The 23249-nt window shown below is 37.7% G+C and overlaps 1 protein-coding gene across 2 annotated transcripts in view; it reads right to left on the bottom strand.

Annotated features, from left to right (window-relative positions):
* The window catches only part of LOC145660691 (inactive tyrosine-protein kinase 7-like), a 395652-nt gene that overhangs the window by 49163 nt on the left and 323240 nt on the right, over positions 1-23249 (bottom strand). For both annotated transcript variants that reach the window (XM_081726038.1, XM_081726039.1), the window contains exon 5: positions 1177-1318. In XM_081726038.1, coding sequence (XP_081582164.1) covers positions 1177-1318 — 142 coding nt within the window. The remainder of the gene's footprint in view (positions 1-1176; positions 1319-23249) is intronic.

Here is a 23249-nt window from a genome sequence, read left to right as displayed (position 1 = left end):
CCGGGCTCGGGCCGGAAATCTCCAATTTTTTTCGGGCCAGGGCTAGGCCGGGCCTAGGTACATTCGGGCTGGATTGAGCTTGGGCCGAAAAATTCGGCCCGTGCAGGTCTCTACCTTGCAGAGTGGATTCCAATAACCAAAAAGAGCTCCTTCGTGGCTAAGCGGTTAGCGTACGCGCCTTTGGCGTGGAAGACCCGGGTTCGATTCCCGGCAGGAGCTCATGTGGTTCCACGTCTTATATAGCCTCGCTGCTGAACGGGACGTTAAACTCAAAATCAATTCAACTCAACTCCAATAACCAAAACTCCACTCCAGCTTTACTTTGCGCTTGAACTGATGTTTCGTTTGTAAAACAAGTTTAGGATACAATACTTTATGATAGTCATAACTGCTTATTTTAACCAACAACTTTTCACTTTTAAGTAAACTGCAATTTCTTCTTCTTCTTCTTCTTTCTTACCTCAATTATAGGTTGGTGGGCAACATGAAAATTTTAAAACTTTTCTCTCCCTTGAGAGAGCTGTTTTATAGGCTACTTTGACAAAATCTCTTCTTCGTAATTAACTGCATCTAGATATTCTATCTTTGGTCTTCCTCTTCCTGATTTTCCTTCTGCCTTTCCCTCTATCAACACGGTGATCCAATCGGAGTGCCGAATAAGATGACCAAGTATCCTATTATTTTTTTCTATTATCTTCATGATCTGTCGTCCTTCATTAGCTTCCTTTAGTACTTCATTCCTTTTCCTTTCGGTCCATGATATGCACATTATTCTGCACCAACACCACATTTCAAGTGCTTCCAGCTTGGGTATTCAGCTTTCTTCAATGTCCACCGCCACGCTCCATACAAGAGTCTTAAAGTTATTTCTATGTCATTAAAGTTAATTTCACCTCTGTTTTATATTGGACATCTATGTGATCTCCATTTTTCAGAAAGCTTTTCAGAACATCTTCCAGTGTTGTATGTTTCGGAGGATGAATGAATCCAAGGGAAAAGGAGAGAAACTAGTCGATTAAAATTAACTTTCCCCAAAATATAGCAGGCAGTGCTACTGTTTATTACTTTTATATTTTGTCTATCATTCATGTTCTATTTGAAAATTACACTAAGTACTAACACAAATACTTGATTCTGTGGAATAGAATAAAAAAAAAAAAGGCTGATTCTATTTACCTGCTTGAATTAGTGAGAAGTGTGTGTTTGAGGTACCACTCTGTAACTGCAGCATTCTCAAAAACACAATCAAATCTTGCTGGATCATTCCGGCGTACTAGTTGATTTCGGGGAAGTTCCTTGATCAAAGCTGTGTTTGGTCCTATAAAAAATAAGACGGAGAATGAGTATATATAATATTAAACTACGTACACTATATGATGCAGTGACATGCACAATAGGGTTTCCAGGTTTTAAACCCTCTTGAGAAAGACATTACGGAAAAATAAATATTTTCCATATTAAGATTTCTATACAAACATCTAAAATTATATGAGCTCGGAAGCTTTAATCCTACCCCTACCCATCTTGACAAACTTCTGTGTATGTTCTGAAATGAATGTCTATTACACTATACTACACACAGATATAAATATTCATACATTCAGGGTTGTTCAAATGAATGTGAGACTAGTAGTATTATCGTTCCTTCAGTAAACAGAGCTTTGTGATTGTGCTGCTAGATGGAGTTGTACACTACGAATCACTCCGTAACTGTAGTGACGGCGGACTGTATTGAAATGAAATCTTTCATCCATTTATTGCATCTGTTAATCGTCATACAACGAAATTGGACATGTCAATTTTAAATGCTATATAGCTACATAAACAGTGCCGGATTTACGTATAAGCTAAAGAAGCTATAGCTTAGGGCCCCACTCTCTTGGGGGCCCCAAAAATTTAAAGGAAAAGAAAACTTGATGTACAATTCCAAAATATACTGTAAGGTGAAAGAAAACCAAATAAAACCTACATATAGCAACAGTAATTTGTATCATATACTCCTTTGATCAAAGTGAGTAATGGGGTCCCCTTCTGCTAGCGTGATCACTGAATTATCACTGGATTGCTTATTTTTATAGCATATAGGGTCCGTACGTTCTGCATGGACTGGTTGCACAGATGGACATACAAAGAGCCTCATTACCTCCGATAGCTTAGGGCCTCATCAGTCTTAAATCCGACTCTGTACATAAACATTTAGAGTATGCATCTATTACATTTAGAGTACTCTAAATACATTAATATACTTTATTATACATTTTATCTTTACATATACAGATTATTTTAAACATATTCTTCGATAGAGTAAAAGCACTGTTCTATCAAGTACCTTTTAAGACAGATTTTAAAGTTATTTACAAAAATCTATTTTTTTAATACATGGTGGAAGCAGATTATATAATAGAATACTTTTATGTGTGATTGATTTATTATATATATTTGATCTGTGTGTATTAAAGTGAATATAATCTTCACTTCTTGTGTTGTAACTGTGTATATCTGTGCTGACAATAAATTCGCTACTATTTTTTTTAACGTGTATTAATATTTCGAACAAATACATACGTAGAAGGAAGAGTCATTATTTCAAGTTCTTTAAAAATATTTTTGTGTTCCATTCTACTCCTGCTAGTATCCTTACCACTTTCTTCTGTAGTCTAAAAATAAGAAGACTTTTGGGGGTATTTCCCAAAAACTTCAATCCACACTTTATTACAGAATGAAAATTTTAGTAATATATACACTTAGCTGTTTTCGCATTATCATCTTACACATCTAATCGCATAACACAGTTTGCATAGCTTAGTTCTTTTATGTTCTATATGGGGTTCCTAATTGAATTTATTTAATATTTCTACACCGAGAAATGTAACATTTCCTAAATATTTAATTGTTTTATCATCTATTTTTATTTTTTTATTAGTTTAATTATTTTTAACATTATGAAAATTCAAGGCACATGTTTTATTAGCATTAATAATTACATCATTTTTATTCATCAATCTACAAAGTTGGTCCATCGAAAGTTGGAAATTTGAAGCTAATTCGCTTTCATCTTTCTCACTATCATATTCGTATCATCTCCATATAAAGTCACACATGAACTGTTACTATTTTCAGAAAGATCATTTTTATATATAGAAGAAAGGGAAGTGGTCCCAGAATTGATCCCTGCGGTACTCCCTGGTTTATAACATCTTCACTCGATACACGTTTTTTTTTTTTTTTTTTTTTTTTTTTTTTTAAGTTTTGTTGTTAATTTTTCCTGAGATTTCAGTTACCTGTCTCCGATCTTTATGATATGATTCAAACCATTTATTTGCTAGACCCTGATATTATAGCAATGAAGTTTCTTTAGTAATATATTATGATTTACTAAGTCAAAGGCTTTTGTTAGATCTAAAAATATTTCTATACACAACCGCTAACCTCTTCGTCTTCACTTACGATTTTTCTGTTTTGATATCGTCCATTAATTGTAGTCTCCTTCGCCTTCTCCCTCCCTTCCCTGCCACCATACCCTCTAGCACGTCCCTCATGATACAGTTCCTTCTCAGATAATGTCCCAACCAGCTTCTCTTCCTGTTATTAATAATATCAAAAATTGTTCTTTTCTTCTCTTCCGCACCATTTCTAATACCTTCTCATTCGTTTTCCGCTTGACCCAGCCAATTCCCTCCATTCTTCTCCACACTCACATTTCGAAAGTTTCCACTCGTTTTTAGTAAGGCAAATGTTTATTCTTGCATATCTTGCTCAAAAGGCTGTTAAAACCCGGAACCCTCCTTACTCCGCCATGGCCTGGCTCACTTCCTACAGTTTTCATATTTTTACTTCTTTTTAAGTTATTTGCTTTGAAACTTTATCAAGTGAAACTGCGCTTAGCAAAGAGCCTGAAGTAAAAATCGGAAACGTTTCGTTTTAGAGAAAAGAATTACAATTCCAATAAATCTGGGTAGAAGCTTAACATTTTATTGCACCCTTTTAAAATTTAGAAAACGGATGCTTTGATCATTATTATCAATGAAACTAGTTGAACTTCATGTTGGGTACTTGGTACCACAATTCACTCTGAGGTATTCTGAATGTTAAATGGAGTTTGAAGTTCCATGCTCCCCCCTTCCTTCTCAACGATTGAAACGCCCGCCGCTCGTTCAGAAGAAAGTGCATTATAGAAGTGAACGAAAAACGCCGCCACGTGCTTTGAGGAGTGCGAAAGAAACAAAAAATAATATAATATACCTTCGTGGCAACATCAAAAGATTTTCTCGTTAGCGCGTCCTACGGTTGGCACGTGTTCTTAGCACACATCTGTTCAGTCTTACTAGTTAGAAAAAATAAAAAATAAATAAAGAAATTACAGCATATGCATGTACTTAAATATTCTAATATTGGAGTATAATTTAACCAAGTTCTGGTATATTTAGGATTGAATATTAAAAGATATATGAGTGTGTCACCTCATTAAGCAAAGGAAAATTAGTATGACAACCAAACAGTGAAAAAAGAACAAAAAGAAACCACTTTCATTTCTTTATTTATGGATCTTAACATTTCAAACAATAGCAGTTTATTTCCTACTTCCACAAGACATTTTTAAATGGTTTCCTATTCAAGGAGCACAGGATCAAATAAAATTTATGAATATGTTCGTTCTTGAACTAAGTTTAGACTACAATAAGATTACGAAGCCCCTTGGCGTTGCCGTGCTTCATAGTGGACTTTATTACCCTATAGTTAAATTCTAACTTAGATAACACAAACAAAAGAACTACCCCTTTCACAAGAAACCGTGCGTGCAGAATATGCATTAACCAATTCTAATATGGGCTATATTCCAATAATCTTCAGTTGTTAGTTATAAATCTAAATATAATTCCTCACGTTTCAAATTAGGAGAATAGAACATTTATACTACAAATACTATTAACTTATTAGACTAATTAATCTAATACGTATAATAGAGTCTATTCCATTTTTTTTCTTTTGCTAGTTTAGGTAACACTTGTTAACAGGAAAAGGAGGATCGCGCAATTGAAGATATAAGAATTCAACAACTGTATAAAACTCCCTCTAAGAGTCAGATTATCAGATTGCCGCACTGAATCCACGACATTTTCCAGTACAGGGAGTGTCATATGCTCATGCAATAGTTTTACCTTCCCGACAACCAAAAAGAAAAAAAAAACTGTCAAAATTTAATCTATTAAAATGCTACAATAGCAATTAAAAGCGCTCGAGCTTCAACGTGTAATTATGGCTTTCAATTCTTTGATTTACGGTTATGTGTGATTTCACGTTTAACAGAGACAAACATTTTAAGTACGAGTACTTTAAATAAATAAGTTAACTAGATCTTTTTCATAAAGTTTATGATATAAAATTTTTATATATTAAAATATTAGAAAAGTTTATATGTTTGTGGCCAATCTTTTCGATAGTGAGTTCTCGAAAACCATAGGCTGTAGAAGTATGCCGTTTTCACTGATCGATTGCAAATTTTGTGTAGATTGTTCAGTTCTAATTGAATATTAAAAAAAAACATGGCCGTTATTTCTTTATTACATTTCAGGGTACATTGGAAGTATTGAAATTTTAAAAAATAAAGCATTATATCGTACGAGTTATACTTTCGAACACCACATATTTGTATACAGGGGTTGTATATCTCTCAGGCGTTTGTTTCATGGCCAAATGATAATGAAAAACGAAGGATAACCATTTATCGAGTCTAAGATGAATCTTTATTATTTGTAGTGTTTTGCCCAATGAACACCATATATCACTACCATTATAATTAATTGTGTGTCTAATGTATTTGTTTATTACATACTGCATACAAGACGAAAAGAAAACACTAATCATACATGAATAAGAAACCCCAATCGGAAGTAGGCTCACTTGCAAATGGTGCGACATGTTGAAAAATAATAGAAAAAAATCTCCCCTTTATGGTACTTTTTGCCCATTTTTATCGAGACGTCTTTCACTTGTGTCTGTAAAGGGACATGAACAGATGTTGTGAGGAATGACAAGGAGATTCATGATCATATGTAAATGATACGCTGTGTAGAGTGCGTAGGTTCAGCTAGTTAATATTATTTTTTTAACACCGAGATATTCTAGAAAAGCTGCTAAAATTCGAATAACGAGCATTTTACTACGGCTGTTAATAACCCCCGCCACCAAGGTTATTTTATTCCATTACGGGAAAGCATGGAAAAATTAATAGATCGAATTGGTGTCGGCTTCAAATGTATTGCAGTGTTCTATGCACTATATACAAGTTGTTGCAAAATATCATTAACAACGCTTGAGAAATGAATCTACGCTTGAAAACAAATCACGAAGTCTATGTACAAAAATGCTGCAGAGCGCGTCCTTTCCGAATTATGACCCGCCGAAATATCGGGAAAATGAACTTTGGGGTGCCATATTGTATATCAACGATGCCAAAGAAAGCGTTGTGATAAATTTTATAGGATGTGATATCTTTAGTTTTCAAAAATGCCAAAACGAAGAGGACTGGAAATGTGTGCGCAATTAAATCCACACAGGAAGGGATTTTTGAATATCCTGAAAGTAAAAGTAAGTAGAAATGAAAGTAAATCTCTTGCACGCGTTTCTTCTATACCATTTTTATTAAGAGTGATCCATAATAGTATTATACCAATTTTTAACTCACATTGTTAGAACTTTCAAAACAAAAAAAAAAAAAAAAAAAAATCATAACCCTATGTTATCAGTTCGAAATCATACCGTAAATGTTGGTGACTCAAATAAACGTTCGTCAAGATTATCCACGTATGTTGAAAGTATCTCAAGCCAATATTTAACTACAGTGTTGCCAAACTAGTAGTTTCCCCCCATTAAATCTGGTAATTTTGAATACTTGTTTGATGGGCAAATATCCAGTATGGTAGCTATAGTAAGGGAGTCTACTGGGTCATAAATAAATTTTGGTTGTAATCTAATGGATTTTGTGTAATGAACTGACCGCCAAATATATATATATACAGTTTTAGTCACCCGTCTCCCCTGTTCTTTTGACAAAACAACAGTGAACTACCGTAATTGGAATTATTTAAACATTATCCAAAAATTTCACGCTCTTCCTAAATATCAAGCGTGATGCCAACAACTGTATGTCTAATTTTAACGACTCCTTATGATTCCGGTGCCGTACAACACGAAGGCGATTTGGTCTTCATAACATGAGCGTCACTTTGTTCTGTATACAAAGTTAAACTGCAGAGGTTCATAATTAAATTTCAGTATTTAAAAAAAAAAAAAAAAAATAAGTAAAATTAGCTTAACTATAGCGTTGAGGTTATTATAAGATTGTGGCAGCCGTAAAGAGACAATTCATGCACTGGCGAATCTAGAAAGTAAAAACTGGTTGGGGGGAGGGGGGGGGGAGGGCAGCCAGAACCCAGCATATGATAGGTATATCATGAGTTTACTATAACAGGATGCATATTTGCGGATCCCAAACGTTTCAGCATATCCTCTGATCTGATTGGTCGATACAGATGCGATATCACAAGACATGATCTACATATAGCACAAAGTAAACGCGAATTGTTGTCGGCTCTGGTAGCCGAGTGGTCTAGTGTAACATACTAGTAACGAAAATGTTTTTGGCGAGGGTTCGAATCCTGCCTACGGACAGTTTTTTTTACTACTTTTAAAACTGTTTATAACACTTCTTTCGTTAAAATAAGATTAAAAATAATATTCAAAAAGTGATTTAACGATCATTGTTTTAAAATTTTCATTAAACTTCTTTCATTAAAATAAGTTTGCCCTTTTACTATATAGATCCACAGCAAATGTAGTAGTAGTAGTACGTTTGCCCTTGTACTATATAGATCCACAGTTAATGTAGTAGTAGTAGTTGTAGTAGTAGTAGTAGTAGTAGTAGGAACGGGTTAGAAGCCCCGCAGGGGTTGTTTGGATTATGTTCTCGACATCAAATTGGCAAGAATGCTGAAACGTTTGGGATCGGCAAAAATGCTAACAGGATGTCTACTATTCCAAAATGAAATTTCGTTACTTTTTCGTGACCTTTTCTTTACCATACCACGAAATTTTATAACATTCTCACGAGCGAATTTGGGTGCGAATTAGGCCAGATTTTCATGCATGCGATAGAAGCGTGCTTTGCTTGCGATTTGGTAGCGTCTAATGCCGATCATATACATTTTTGGTGGTGAATTTTGACGTTTTATAGAACAAAATTTTCCGGTCTGTACTTATATTGTACAGATAAAAAGAAAAAAAAAACCGTGACCCAAAAGCTAAATTTCGTGATTTTTTCTTGACTTTCATGACTGTTCTTTGATTTCATGACTTTCGTGAGCGATAGATGTAGAGGGCCGATGCCCATCTACATCATCTGCATATCAAAATGCAGATGACAGGCACATTTGCATATGTATATGTAAATAGGGTAATTTGTGATTTAATTATTTGCTTAATATTAGCATATTCTGTGCATACTTATTGGATATTATTAGTAATGAAGTGTGAAACACCTAGCATAGTACGTAAATATTAATACAATATTGTAATATATTGTATTTATTTCATTGTGTTTTACTCCATTTATAAGCTTATATAATGTACTAATGGGTTGCATATAATTACATCGTTGTTGCATAATGCATAACTAACAGGGGATGCTGGAAGAAAATGAATATAAAATCAGAGATGAAGGATTAATTAAAGAGGAAATGAGCAGAATCTATAAGAATCATTCTTGATTTTTCTGAACGCTTGGAAAAGAGCTAGAGCTAAAAAAGTTTTTTTTTTTCTTTCCCGACTGACTGTCGCCTATACTACAGGTTGGGAGGTCTATCTCAACTCAACACGGAAAGATACACCCAGAATAGAAACTAAATAAGTATTGTATACCCAGGAAGTAGCCTAGAGACTTCCGTTGGTGAATTTACACTGGGTTTGATACAATGTGTTGAAACACGGAGTTCTTATTGTTTAAAATGTCATAAACTTTTTCACGTCTACATGTGAAAATATTGGTTTCTATACGTGTGACTTCCACTGCATCCAGCGTCAGCGTCTCTTCCTCCCCCCTTGTTCACCAAAAACCAGTAACCTGGCTAGCGAGCCTCTTGCTAGGTTCCCAGTAGGCAACACCAATTTGAAAATGTATACTTTAATTTGACTCATTTTATGTGTTTAATATTAATATTTACGTACTAAGCTATAATCGTTCTTGGAAAGACCGCATAAAATTCTGTTTATTTTTAAACAACGTGTTTCCCTTATCGAACAAGACACTTAGATCTTGTTTTGTGAAAATTAAATTATTTACAAATGATGTTTCCTTCAATCTCTCTCCAAGAAGCATGGCTGCATTAGTAAGCAGACGGTTTGAACGACTACCACAGTAATTGGGTAGAATGCTGCTTCTGAGGGAGATGACAGTTAATAAATTGTATATATATGTAATCTTTGTATGTTAAACTTTATTTTTATGTGTAATATCATATGTTTCTGTATTTCATTCATATGTAACTAGCAAAGGAAAACAAAAGTAGGCGGAAATCATACATAGTTTCTGCTGTGAGCAATAAGCTTCCGTGTTGTCCGCTATCAGGGAGGGGCAGCACGTATCAGCCAAGAAAGGTAAAGTTGGCTACGGATGGTAGCTGGAAGAAGGGCATTGACACGGGAGACCACCCGCAATATTCGCCGCGAGGCATGAACCCTTTGTCAAAGGGTGGTGGAAGAAGCGAGTTTCTTCGTTTCCTGTGTTTTGCCCGAAACATATACTCGTTTTCCGTGGAGAACGGGGTAGTTGAAGCTAGACTTGTGAAGTAACAAGAGGTAGTTTTGCAGTGTTAAAGGGAGTCATCTGACTTCCAGTACAGAGTTCAAGACCCAGGACGCGGTGAGAACAATTTCGGTTCCCCGGGATTTGTCCTGTGAACTACAGTATCGCGAGTGAGTTGTACAAAATTCCTCGAAGAACATGAAATAGTACAGTGACAAACAGTGTATAACTTAACTTATTTTAGTTATACATCAGTGGTGCTATTCTCTTCAGTGATAATGGAAATTTAAATTCTAAATCATTCTTAACATTCATCTATCTCTGAGTGCTTAGGACTCTCAGTGGAGATCATTTACTTTAAAATCTCTTCACAACCCCAGAGTTAATATGGGACAATTGCAGTTTCCCCAATATGGGAGAAATCTATATCTCGTTACATATATCAATTAGAGATATAACATAGAGGCTAGTAACGCTATTATACTATGCCTGTCCTTGGACAGTTTAGCACAAGGCATACAAGTAACCATTTGCTTGTTTAAAATTGGAGCTACTGAACATTCCTTCATAGAATGCTTAACATTCAGTGTACATTATCTTCTAGCAGAACATTTTCACGTGGTGGAATGATCATCTTGGAGGAGACTGTGTCAGTGAATTGGAACTTTGAGTACGTCGAGTAACATTTTGGACAGTGCGTCAGAATTTAAAATTCTCTTTATTTTTTATCTTCACTCTGTGGTTTAAGTGACAAATAATAGTGAAATATGTTGCTTCGACATTTTAATACATCTCTCCTCTAGAACTGTTAGAGACGAGAAGCTAGATAATTATGAGGAGATAAAAATAATTGTATAAATATTTTCTATAAAAAGTTTTTTTTTTTATTTTAAAGGTCAGACAGACCTTTTCAAGTTATCAGTTTATTCTCATTCATTTATTTTTTTTTTAAGTGTGTTAAATATTAAATATATATCAAATAATAAGTTATGTGTTTCATGTGATAGTGCACTACAAAGGTGATAAGAATTAGTGTATAAAGTGTGATATAATTTCATCCACTATGAGTGAGATTTCTGATTACTATCTGGAAAATAAATCTGTCAGCTCTTACCAGAACATCTGTCTATTGAATTGCTGTAGGGTGAGTACCTGCACTAATGACAATTTCGTTTCAGGAGTGTGATTCAAGGAGACATTTTCCCTTTGAATGTGTATGTTGACCATCTCTCTGCATGGGGCTCAGAGAGAGAATACTGCCCAAAGGAACTACTAACAGCCATGAAATAGTGAGATCATTTACAGGCTGCTACCTGTAAAATTTCAATTATAGATTTTTTTTTTTAACATAAATTTGAAACTTATTACAGACTCACTATTTATAGCATCCTTGAGCATGGTTGTTATGCAGATGGCCCTGAGATCTGCTGATCTACAGAAATAATTAATATTTGCTCTACCGAATTCATAAGAGGGTGGCGGCCCTGACAGGAGAGAACCTAATCTCCAAGAGGGAATAAATAACTACGTTTATAATATTTCTGATATTTGCATTTTATGTAAATCTTCAGTTAATTAAATATTCCCAGCCACTCTCCTTCAACAATTTTTTTTTTTATTGTGTTGGTGTCGTTAGGTAAATAGTAGCTTCGGCTCTGGCCACCTAGCACCTCACAATAATAAGTGGCGACCCAGCTATCGGGCTGGAACTTCACGTGCTGTGTTAGCTCACATATTAAGTGGCTACCCAGCTGCAGGGCACGATTCTTCACGCTTCTGCGCCACAATAATTAGTGGCGCCTTCAGCGTTAAGGGCAAGTGAGTATATTCTATATACTAAAATGGTCAACATACGGCTTGTGTAAAATTTCGGTATATGTTTGTTTTATCTCCCCGAAAATTTCCAAGAACGTAGGTGTCTTGTGTTGTGAAATTTGTTTATGTTTGAATATTTTTGTCTTAACATTAATAGAGAATTCAGTTATTTTGAACTTTGGGGGGAAGAAATCTTGTAAGCCCGTTTGTTGTTTTTCTTAATGGTGATAACGCGAGCACAGGCTCGAAGAGTTAGAAAAATGGATAACGAGTTCGTTTTTGAAGAGTTCGCTCAGAGAGCTGGGGAGCTCTCAGAGGATAGTAATGTTATTGACGCGCAGAGCGCTAGCGAGCGTCCCGTCAGCGTTGTGGGAGACGCTGATGGGGTAGAAACCGTTCCACCAGTTCACAGTCGGGAACCGGAAGTACCATTGCGGGAGGAAAGGGAGGTAACCGAAGAATTCAGCAGAAATGAAAATGAGGTTAGCACAGCCAGTAATAAGAGTAGCACCATAGATAATTCAAATAATTTGACTATTGCAGCTATGTTCAGGGAGATTTTGTTAAAACAAGAAGAGAATGTAAGGAAGCTAAAGGAGGAATTAAAAGAAGATAATAGAAGCCTAAGGGAAGATTTAGACGTTAGGTTAAAAGAAAATGCATTCCAATTAGAAAGCAAGATAGTAGAAAGTTCAAAGGGTCTGGAAAAGCTAGAAAAGAAAATCGAGGAAAGTAATAGCACGCTAGAAACTAGTTATCTGAGACTAGAACAGGCAGTTGAGTCCAGTAATGCTCGTCTTGAACTCCAGATGGAGGCTGTGAGTTCAAGACTGGAGCAAAGTGAGCGTCAGCTGACGGAGCGTCTTGAGCTCACGACTGCAGATCTTAGGGGGGAAATACATCAGGCTAGAGAAGAACTGTCGGCGCGTGTAACCGAAACTTCTAGCAGGATTGACGAAGTTCAAGAGAACGCTTCTAGCTTAGCCAGACAGTTAGATGAGAATTACACCGAACTTGCTGAGAGTGTGAGACAGGTCTCGTCTCGCGTCGAACAGACCACTCTTACCTTAAATAATCAGGTCAGGCGAGTGGAAGTGAATTTCACTTCTCAACTAGCTAGGATCCGGGGAGAACTAGAGCAGGAAACGCCACTCGATGAGATCAGGTCAGAATGTAACGGCAGCATCCAACAGATGCAAGAGACCGTTCATGACGTGTGTGCTCAGCTCGAGAAGAAAATGGAGGAGTGGAAGAGCTCCATCCAGAAAGAGACCAGTGAGGTGATAGAAGGGAGACTTGCTAACATCTCTGTCTCCGGCACACAGGAAAGACCACCAACTCCGAACGACATCTCGAGTCGCGATCTGCCTGGTTCTCAACCTGGGAACCTTCCTACATCCCGCGAGACAGAACCTGTCCCGTCGACGTCTCGCTCATGCAATCATGAGACGAGACAACACCTAGCAACAGCCTTTGGATTAATACACAGGGATGTTACTTTACCAGTGTATTCAGGGAACGAATCTGAGACAGAAACTTACAACTTTCTCCAAGATCTCGACCGGTACTTTGAGGTCACTGGAGTACCGGACGAGATGAGGCTCAGCTTCATACCGCGAGCGATCCGTAATACTTGCTACCAATGGTTTCAAGTTAACCGGAGCAAGATCCATACATACGAGGACTTTGTACACAACTTCAAACAGTGCTACCTGAGTGAGGAGCGACTGGCGAATCTAAGGGCAACGATCCTCACCTCCCACTTCGACACCCGTGTACACAAATCCCCAGCAGAATATCTGCTGGATTTGTTACATAAAAACAGCATATTAGAGCCAAGAATGTCTGACGCTACTTTATTAAAGGTACTTCCGCGTCATTTCCCTAACTGGCTGTTTAGGGCGATAGTCTCTTCTCGCCCAAAGACAATAGCCGAGCTTCTAAATCTTGTTCAGGAACTGCAGTCGTCGATGACGAATCGCGACCAGTTCTTTCAGGGTAACCAGAGGAAAGGGGTCAACATGCTCCAAGTGAGCATCGAAAACGAGGACAATAACCCCTCTGGCCACAGTGGTAAACACGCTGCTCGTAAAAAGAATAGAACGAGGGAAAACCAGCGTCCTTACCAGAGAAAGAGACAGCAAAACACGAACCAAAACAACAACCACCAGCGATCCCCGCCTCGCCACCAGAGCAGCGGAAGTGGGTCGTCTGGCTGGTCACGTGGGGGGAACTCCCACTCCTCTCACAACAACAACGTTCGTGGAGCCCGAGGTAGGAGGGGAGGGATGCGCCAAACGGATAGACAGCAGGGAAATTCCTTCCGTCACGAGGACCAGGAAATCCAGCTGTTGGAGCACTATGACCGAGCGCCTCCTCCTACCAGTCAGAACCATAACATGCCCAGGAGTAGCCAATCCTCTTCTTCTGCTCCCAGAGAATGAGGATTGTCCGCATGTACTTTGGACAACGGTAGGATGACTATGGAGAACACGAGTACATCTGAGTTGACAAATAAAAATTCCAAGTATGTGCGTAATTTAGAAGAAAATGTAGAAAATATTCATTTATATGATAATACGTGTGAAACCGCAGTGAAAGAGATTTTTGAAAATGTATTAGAAAAAGAAGAAGAAAATTGTAATATTTGTTCAGATATAATAGCAAAGAAGCATTTTAGTGAAGGCATGCTCAAAAGTAAGTTAACCTTGTTAAGTAGGACAGGAGAACACATTGATTTAGATAGGGCTGTATATGAAGAGGCCAATGGCATTTTTAAGAATTTATTTGATTCAAGTGATGAAGAACTACCCAGTAATAACGTCATCTCACTACCAGAGATTAATGTACTTTTGTTTGGAAAGGAAGTTAATTCATTATTAGATACAGGAGCTACTTGTTCTGCTATCTCTAAAGAAATTTGGGACTCCGTCTCAAATAGCCACCCCACACCCGCATTTTTGAGTGCTAAGAATATACGGGTTACGTCTGCTTTCGGAAGTAAATCAGCGACGATCATAGGCCAGACGCTGTTAGTCATTCAGATACATGGGAAGTAATTTCATACATTAGGCATCATTATATCAGGTCTGAATAGATCTTTGATTTTAGGTTCCAACTTCTTTACAGAATCTCGTGCCGTGTTAGATTATGATACTGGCCTTCTACATCTCAAACATCCTCATGATGTAGAAGTCAAATTTAGATCTGTAGATTGCGAGACTGAGGATCTAGTAGTTCGATGTTTAGAATTGAATGGTGAGTGCGAGAAACCATATAGTTTCATTGAGGAGTTAGATAATTTTGAATGTAATTTTTCCCCGTCAGATGAAGGACGGAAGGCCATACGGGTTAGCGCACAGAATGAGCATAAGACCTGCAGAGAAAAGGCTGCTCACGCCCCGAACTTGGATGATGGGAGATTCCCAAGTGCCCAAGAAATGGCAGTTCATGTTTTCCCACCAGAAGAGTGGCGTAAAGTGAACACACGTGCCTCCCATTCAGATATAGAAGATTTTGTCGCGAACTACTCAGATCTCTCAGCCTCACAAAGAGAGAGTTTGAAAGCTGTTCTTTTAAAGCACCAGGCGCTTTTTGATATCAAGCCAGGTTGCATAACTAACTACGAGCACGAGGTTGGAGTAACGGACGAACGTCCCATAAAAACTAAATTGTATCCTTATCCAAAGAAATTCAGAAATTTAGTATCGAATGAAATTTCGCGTTGGGAGGCCTGGGGTGTGATCAAAAAGATGCCTACTGCTTTTATAAACCCTCTGGTAGTGACACCTAAGAGCGATGGACGTATTCGTGTCTGTATAGATGGCCGAGCTCTGGCTAAGATTTCAGGGGATCTCTCTGACAGACCTATGCCACCCCTATCTGTTCTCCAAGATATTTGCAACAACTCTTGGTTCAGCTGCGTGGATGCAACTGAGATGTTTTTACAAATTAAGGTCAAGGAAAGTGACCAGAAGTATCTTGGGTTCCTACATGAAGGCATTTCATATGTTTTTCAAAAACTACCGTTTGGGACAAAACAGAGCCTTGCTTCTTGCGTAAGAGCATTAGATATGATAATTGGATCAGAGGCTAGAGAGTACTGCGGCGCTTATGTAGATGATTTAATTCTAGCCGACAGGAGCTTCGAAGATCATTTGGTACACCTCGACAGTGTTGGGTTTACTCACTGCGGGCGGCCTAACTCTCAGGCTGAAAAAGTGTAATTTTGCGAGAAAATCACTTAACATACTTGGTTTCCATCTTTCGCAATCCGGTATCGGCAAAGATCCGGCGAAAGTGAAGGCGGTGTTAGATTTTAGGACACCACGGAACGTCAAGGAACTGCGTTCCTTCATTGGCTACTGCCAGTATTATCGTTGCTTTAGTAGGAAGTACTCGGAAGTTCTCCATCCGTTGTTCCAACTGCTAAAGAAGAATGTTAGATTCAAATGGGAGCCAGTACATCAGGCAGCGATGGACAGGATCAAGCAGATCTTCCAGGAGGAAGTAGTTCTGAAAACCGTCCTGCCTGACAAGCAACTGATTCTCGAATGTGATGCGTGTGATATTGCGTGTTCTTCGCTATTGTACCAGCGTGATGACAATGATGACATCCGTGTCATTGCTTTTACATCACGTGTGTTCAATGCCGCACAACGCAACTATTCTATAACGGAGAAGGAATTTTATGGACTCATAGATGGCGTTGTTAAGTTTAAGCATTACTTAGTTGGTACTAAGTTCATAGTACGCAGTGACCACCTTGCTCTTAAATTTATTCTCTATTGTAGACTTACAAACCAGCGTATCACCCGGTGGGCGATGTTACTCTCGAATTTCAATTTTGAATTCCAGTTTGTCAAGTCCAATGAGAATCTGAGTGATTATCACTCTAGGTACCCTCCTCACACAGAAGAAGACCTCAGTGTTGCACGGAAGCCTATCCTCCAGGAGTCGCTGATGTCCATCCTGACGGAAATTCCATGTGAGTTGAGGAAGATGATAGCCATACTACCGGAGATGCAGTCTTCAGATCCTGTCTACGGCAAGATCAAGAAAGACGTCGAAGAGAAGACGGACTCACCAAAGGTGAACGGTGCTTGTCACCGTTTTGAAGTTTTGAACGGGCGCTTATGCAAGCGTGACCGGGAAGGAGTCCGAATTTGCATCCCAGAAGTGTTAGTAGTTCCATTGCTCGATTATTACCATTCAGATCGAGGGCACCTGTCGGCCAGTAAACTACTTCCGCTTCTAACAGAATTCTTCGTATGGCCAAAAATGAGAGCAAGTGTGAGGCGTTTTTGTGCTTCCTGCGAACTGTGCCAGAAAAGCAACCCCCCTCAATGTTATCGTCCGGGACCACTGAATCCCGTGGTAGTTCAGAAGCCAGGCTATTTGGTCTGTGCTGACTGGTTAGGGCCTCTAACCAGGGAATTGGGGGAGTCCACTACGTATTAGTATTTTATGATGCTTTCTCCAAACTAATAGGATTGTATGCATGCAGAAAGGCAAACACTACCACTGCCATAAGGAAACTCAAGGAGTATCTGAAGGTTAATCCTAGTGTGGAACTAGTCTTAACAGACAGAGGGTCACCTTTCCAGTCTAACCGCTGGAAAACAGAATTAGCAGATCTTGGTATCAGGCACATCACTTCGACGCCATATTATCCGCAAGGAGAAATGGCAGAAGTAGCTGTCAAAGCTACAGTACGTTTGCTACGTAAATTGTGCCATGATAACCAAAGATTGTGGCCCAAATACTTGGAAAAGATAGAGAAGTGCTTGAATTCCGCCAAACACCTGACCACTGGCGTGTCAGCCTTTGAGTGCCACTTTGGACAGTCTATGTCAAGAGACATAGCCAGGCTGTTTGATATCCCAGAAGTGGATAAGCGCCATGACGTGCAGTACTATGTAGAAATTGCTAGAAAGAACCATAAAAGGAATGCTGCTGCACGAAAACGCAACTTCGACAAGTCACACCGTACTGTAGAGTACAAAGTGGGTGATCTTGTACTAACTAGAGTTTTCCCCAAGTCGGATGCTCTAGCAGGTGTGTCAAAGAAGCTCTTGCTCTTGTACTCGGGACCGTGGCAGATTGTCGCCGCCACTGGTCGAAACATGTACACACTAGGGGATCCAGCGACTAAAGAAGTGAAGATGACAAGGAATGCGTTTCTATTGAAACCATACATCTCTAGAGACGAGAAGGATCAAAGTGGTACTGGTACATAGAGAAGACACAAATCACACATATATGCATCACGCAACCGGAAGTGACAACTAGTGTATATAGTGATAGTGTTAGTGTATATTTCAGTGTATTAGTGTAAGTGTATGTATTGGGAACTTATGTCATTTATGTTCATGTAATTCAGGGAACACTGAATTCTCTTATTTAGCTTTTGATTATTGATTTGCATTTATTATGTTTATTGTGTGTTTAACAGTGTTTTAAATTTTTTTTTTTAACCTTGGATGTATTGTGAAATTTTAATATTTCAGGAACAAAAATGTGCCCTCCGTATGATCTACGTCCTGTACTAGAAAGTACAGCACCTAGAGTCATAGGGGGGAAATTTATGTAGAGGGCCGATGCCCATCTACATCATCTGCATATCAAAATGCAGATGACAGGCACATTTGCATATGTATATGTAAATAGGGTAATTTGTGATTTAATTATTTGCTTAATATTAGCATATTCTGTGCATACTTATTGGATATTATTAGTAATGAAGTGTGAAACACCTAGCATAGTACGTAAATATTAATACAATATTGTAATATATTGTATTTATTTCATTGTGTTTTACTCCATTTATAAGCTTATATAATGTACTAATGGGTTGCATATAATTACATCGTTGTTGCATAATGCATAACTAACAGGGGATGCTGGAAGAAAATGAATATAAAATCAGAGATGAAGGATTAATTAAAGAGGAAATGAGCAGAATCTATAAGAATCATTCTTGATTTTTCTGAACGCTTGGAAAAGAGCTAGAGCTAAAAAAGTTTTTTTTTTCTTTCCCGACTGACTGTCGCCTATACTACAGGTTGGGAGGTCTATCTCAACTCAACACGGAAAGATACACCCAGAATAGAAACTAAATAAGTATTGTATACCCAGGAAGTAGCCTAGAGACTTCCGTTGGTGAATTTACACTGGGTTTGATACAATGTGTTGAAACACGGAGTTCTTATTGTTTAAAATGTCATAAACTTTTTCACGTCTACATGTGAAAATATTGGTTTCTATACGTGTGACTTCCACTGCATCCAGCGTCAGCGTCTCTTCCTCCCCCCTTGTTCACCAAAAACCAGTAACCTGGCTAGCGAGCCTCTTGCTAGGTTCCCAGTAGGCAACACCAATTTGAAAATGTATACTTTAATTTGACTCATTTTATGTGTTTAATATTAATATTTACGTACTAAGCTATAATCGTTCTTGGAAAGACCGCATAAAATTCTGTTTATTTTTAAACAACGTGTTTCCCTTATCGAACAAGACACTTAGATCTTGTTTTGTGAAAATTAAATTATTTACAAATGATGTTTCCTTCAATCTCTCTCCAAGAAGCATGGCTGCATTAGTAAGCAGACGGTTTGAACGACTACCACAGTAATTGGGTAGAATGCTGCTTCTGAGGGAGATGACAGTTAATAAATTGTATATATATGTAATCTTTGTATGTTAAACTTTATTTTTATGTGTAATATCATATGTTTCTGTATTTCATTCATATGTAACTAGCAAAGGAAAACAAAAGTAGGCGGAAATCATACATAGTTTCTGCTGTGAGCAATAAGCTTCCGTGTTGTCCGCTATCAGGGAGGGGCAGCACGTATCAGCCAAGAAAGGTAAAGTTGGCTACGGATGGTAGCTGGAAGAAGGGCATTGACACGGGAGACCACCCGCAATATTCGCCGCGAGGCATGAACCCTTTGTCAAAGGGTGGTGGAAGAAGCGAGTTTCTTCGTTTCCTGTGTTTTGCCCGAAACATATACTCGTTTTCCGTGGAGAACGGGGTAGTTGAAGCTAGACTTGTGAAGTAACAAGAGGTAGTTTTGCAGTGTTAAAGGGAGTCATCTGACTTCCAGTACAGAGTTCAAGACCCAGGACGCGGTGAGAACAATTTCGGTTCCCCGGGATTTGTCCTGTGAACTACAGTATCGCGAGTGAGTTGTACAAAATTCCTCGAAGAACATGAAATAGTACAGTGACAAACAGTGTATAACTTAACTTATTTTAGTTATACATCAGTGGTGCTATTCTCTTCAGTGATAATGGAAATTTAAATTCTAAATCATTCTTAACATTCATCTATCTCTGAGTGCTTAGGACTCTCAGTGGAGATCATTTACTTTAAAATCTCTTCACAACCCCAGAGTTAATATGGGACAATTGCAGTTTCCCCAATATGGGAGAAATCTATATCTCGTTACATATATCAATTAGAGATATAACATAGAGGCTAGTAACGCTATTATACTATGCCTGTCCTTGGACAGTTTAGCACAAGGCATACAAGTAACCATTTGCTTGTTTAAAATTGGAGCTACTGAACATTCCTTCATAGAATGCTTAACATTCAGTGTACATTATCTTCTAGCAGAACATTTTCACGTGGTGGAATGATCATCTTGGAGGAGACTGTGTCAGTGAATTGGAACTTTGAGTACGTCGAGTAACATTTTGGACAGTGCGTCAGAATTTAAAATTCTCTTTATTTTTTATCTTCACTCTGTGGTTTAAGTGACAAATAATAGTGAAATATGTTGCTTCGACATTTTAATACATCTCTCCTCTAGAACTGTTAGAGACGAGAAGCTAGATAATTATGAGGAGATAAAAATAATTGTATAAATATTTTCTATAAAAAGTTTTTTTTTTTATTTTAAAGGTCAGACAGACCTTTTCAAGTTATCAGTTTATTCTCATTCATTTATTTTTTTTTAAGTGTGTTAAATATTAAATATATATCAAATAATAAGTTATGTGTTTCATGTGATAGTGCACTACAAAGGTGATAAGAATTAGTGTATAAAGTGTGATATAATTTCATCCACTATGAGTGAGATTTCTGATTACTATCTGGAAAATAAATCTGTCAGCTCTTACCAGAACATCTGTCTATTGAATTGCTGTAGGGTGAGTACCTGCACTAATGACAATTTCGTTTCAGGAGTGTGATTCAAGGAGACATTTTCCCTTTGAATGTGTATGTTGACCATCTCTCTGCATGGGGCTCAGAGAGAGAATACTGCCCAAAGGAACTACTAACAGCCATGAAATAGTGAGATCATTTACAGGCTGCTACCTGTAAAATTTCAATTATAGATTTTTTTTTTTAACATAAATTTGAAACTTATTACAGACTCACTATTTATAGCATCCTTGAGCATGGTTGTTATGCAGATGGCCCTGAGATCTGCTGATCTACAGAAATAATTAATATTTGCTCTACCGAATTCATAAGAGGGTGGCGGCCCTGACAGGAGAGAACCTAATCTCCAAGAGGGAATAAATAACTACGTTTATAATATTTCTGATATTTGCATTTTATGTAAATCTTCAGTTAATTAAATATTCCCAGCCACTCTCCTTCAACAATTTTTTTTTTATTGTGTTGGTGTCGTTAGGTAAATAGTAGCTTCGGCTCTGGCCACCTAGCACCTCACATAGACACCCTGTATAAAGTTTCAAAATAGCTTAAATTATTTTTGTCACTCAAAAAAGTACGGGGCTAGGCCCCTGGCCCCGGGATAGATCCGCCAGTGATTTCATGAATTGAACCTAGAATTAAACAATAGGATATGAGTCTCACAGAAACATTTCAACTTCAACATAATTCATTTAAATCAATAAACGCAATTAAAGACGAAGGCGTCAGCGCCATTCAATTTGTTTTTCGACGTCAAGGTAAGTAATTCAAGCTACATGTATCCATTACACATATACATTGTTTATAATTACACCAACATCCTTGAATTATACAATGGAAAGCCCAATAATATAAAGAATCAATTGTGTGAAATAAATTTGCTGGTTTCTTGCTTTCTTCTTCTTCTTCTTCTTTCTTCACTGTCTGATAGGATTTGAAGTGATTTTTAAACCTTATAAGTGAATTGTGGTAGTTCTAAGTCTGATCTCATGGAGAAATGTGTAAACCTGCTTGTACCACTGCAATGTTTCTTTCAGAAGGAATGTTCAAGAGGGTGCACTACTGGCACTATTGTATTTATTACTGTATTATAGATATATTATTTTGGTCTTCTCCGGGGGACTTACTTATCACAAACTGTACTAGGCCTTTATGTTTCAATCACACAGTCCATATTCAACAGGATTTTATCAATAAAACAGAATCTCGAAACGAATACTGCACGTTTAGTCAGTCACTAATACGTATTTTTATCATGAATACTTAGTTTAGTATAACAACAGTTATACGTTGATTTGCGTCAAGAGTCCCAGATTATTTCTCCCATACTTAACTACGTATTTTCCTCACTAATAGTTAGCATAATTACAAGCAAATCACATGTTAATTTCTGCCAAGATTACCAAATTGTCTCTCTCACAAGGAGACATTCAAATCACGTTCATATCATCACCGAAAATTAATAAAATGGTAAAAGATTCATATGAACCACTTTGAATAAATCAAATCAAGATATTTACAGCTATGTACAATCTTCCCTAATGATGTACAAGAGGCAATGGCAGATCTAGCCTGGGACCGGGGGGACCTAGCTCCTCCCTAGTTTTCTGAGTGACAAAAGTAATTGACGCCATTATCTATATATTTTTGCAAGTTTATAGTAAATTCATGATATGCCTATCATAATCTCTCCTCCCTCCAAGTTTTACCTTCAAGATCCGCCACTGACAATAGGAAAGAATATAGTACGTCGTGGAACTGAAAATAAGGAAGTTGGATCAGAAGCAAAATACAAGGGTTAATGACTTCAATAGTTTAAAAAAAAAAAATCTTAAGTACTCCTTATGCAAGAGAATGAATCGAAATGTGTGTGTCACATGCCATTCTCGTTGTACGTTCTTGAGTTCAAATTAACCAGGAACCATAATTCTGTCCCCAGTGCCCATGTAATTAACCTCACAAACACTCTTTTTTATTAATTAAAAATAAAAGAAAACGAAAAATCGTAGGAAGGAGAGTAAAGTGCTTCCCCAAACAATGCCACTTACGTTCGAAGCGATGTTTTCGCAGCTATAGCAGCTGTTTTGCTGTACAACGCTAACAGCGTGATGGTGCAGGGTGTTAGATTAAGCGAGGTGGAACAACCTGGCTCGAGTTCAATCCTTGATGAGGCGAGACATTCCTCTGTAGAAGTATGGTCCACAGCACACACGACACATACACGATGAGATGCTTACCATCAGCCAAAATGGAGCTCTTTTTTTCTTTTCTTTTCTTTTCCTTCTGTTAAAGTCGTCAGACCAACAGCGTAGATTGACACAAGAACTTATCTTCAGTTCTTGCATTTGAACACAGTTTTTTGTCCATAACAAGCATTGGAAATTATTTTCGTATTTTAAATCGTTCCCTAATCGAAAACGAACATACAAAGAAACAAAAACACTAAAGTATAGGGTGTTCTGT

This window comes from Thermobia domestica, chromosome 9 (genome assembly GCF_964235325.1).
Source record: "Thermobia domestica chromosome 9, izTheDome1.hap1.1, whole genome shotgun sequence".
NCBI classification, from domain to species: domain Eukaryota; kingdom Metazoa; phylum Arthropoda; class Insecta; order Zygentoma; family Lepismatidae; genus Thermobia; species Thermobia domestica.
This window is presented reverse-complemented; position numbering and strand designations above follow the sequence as displayed.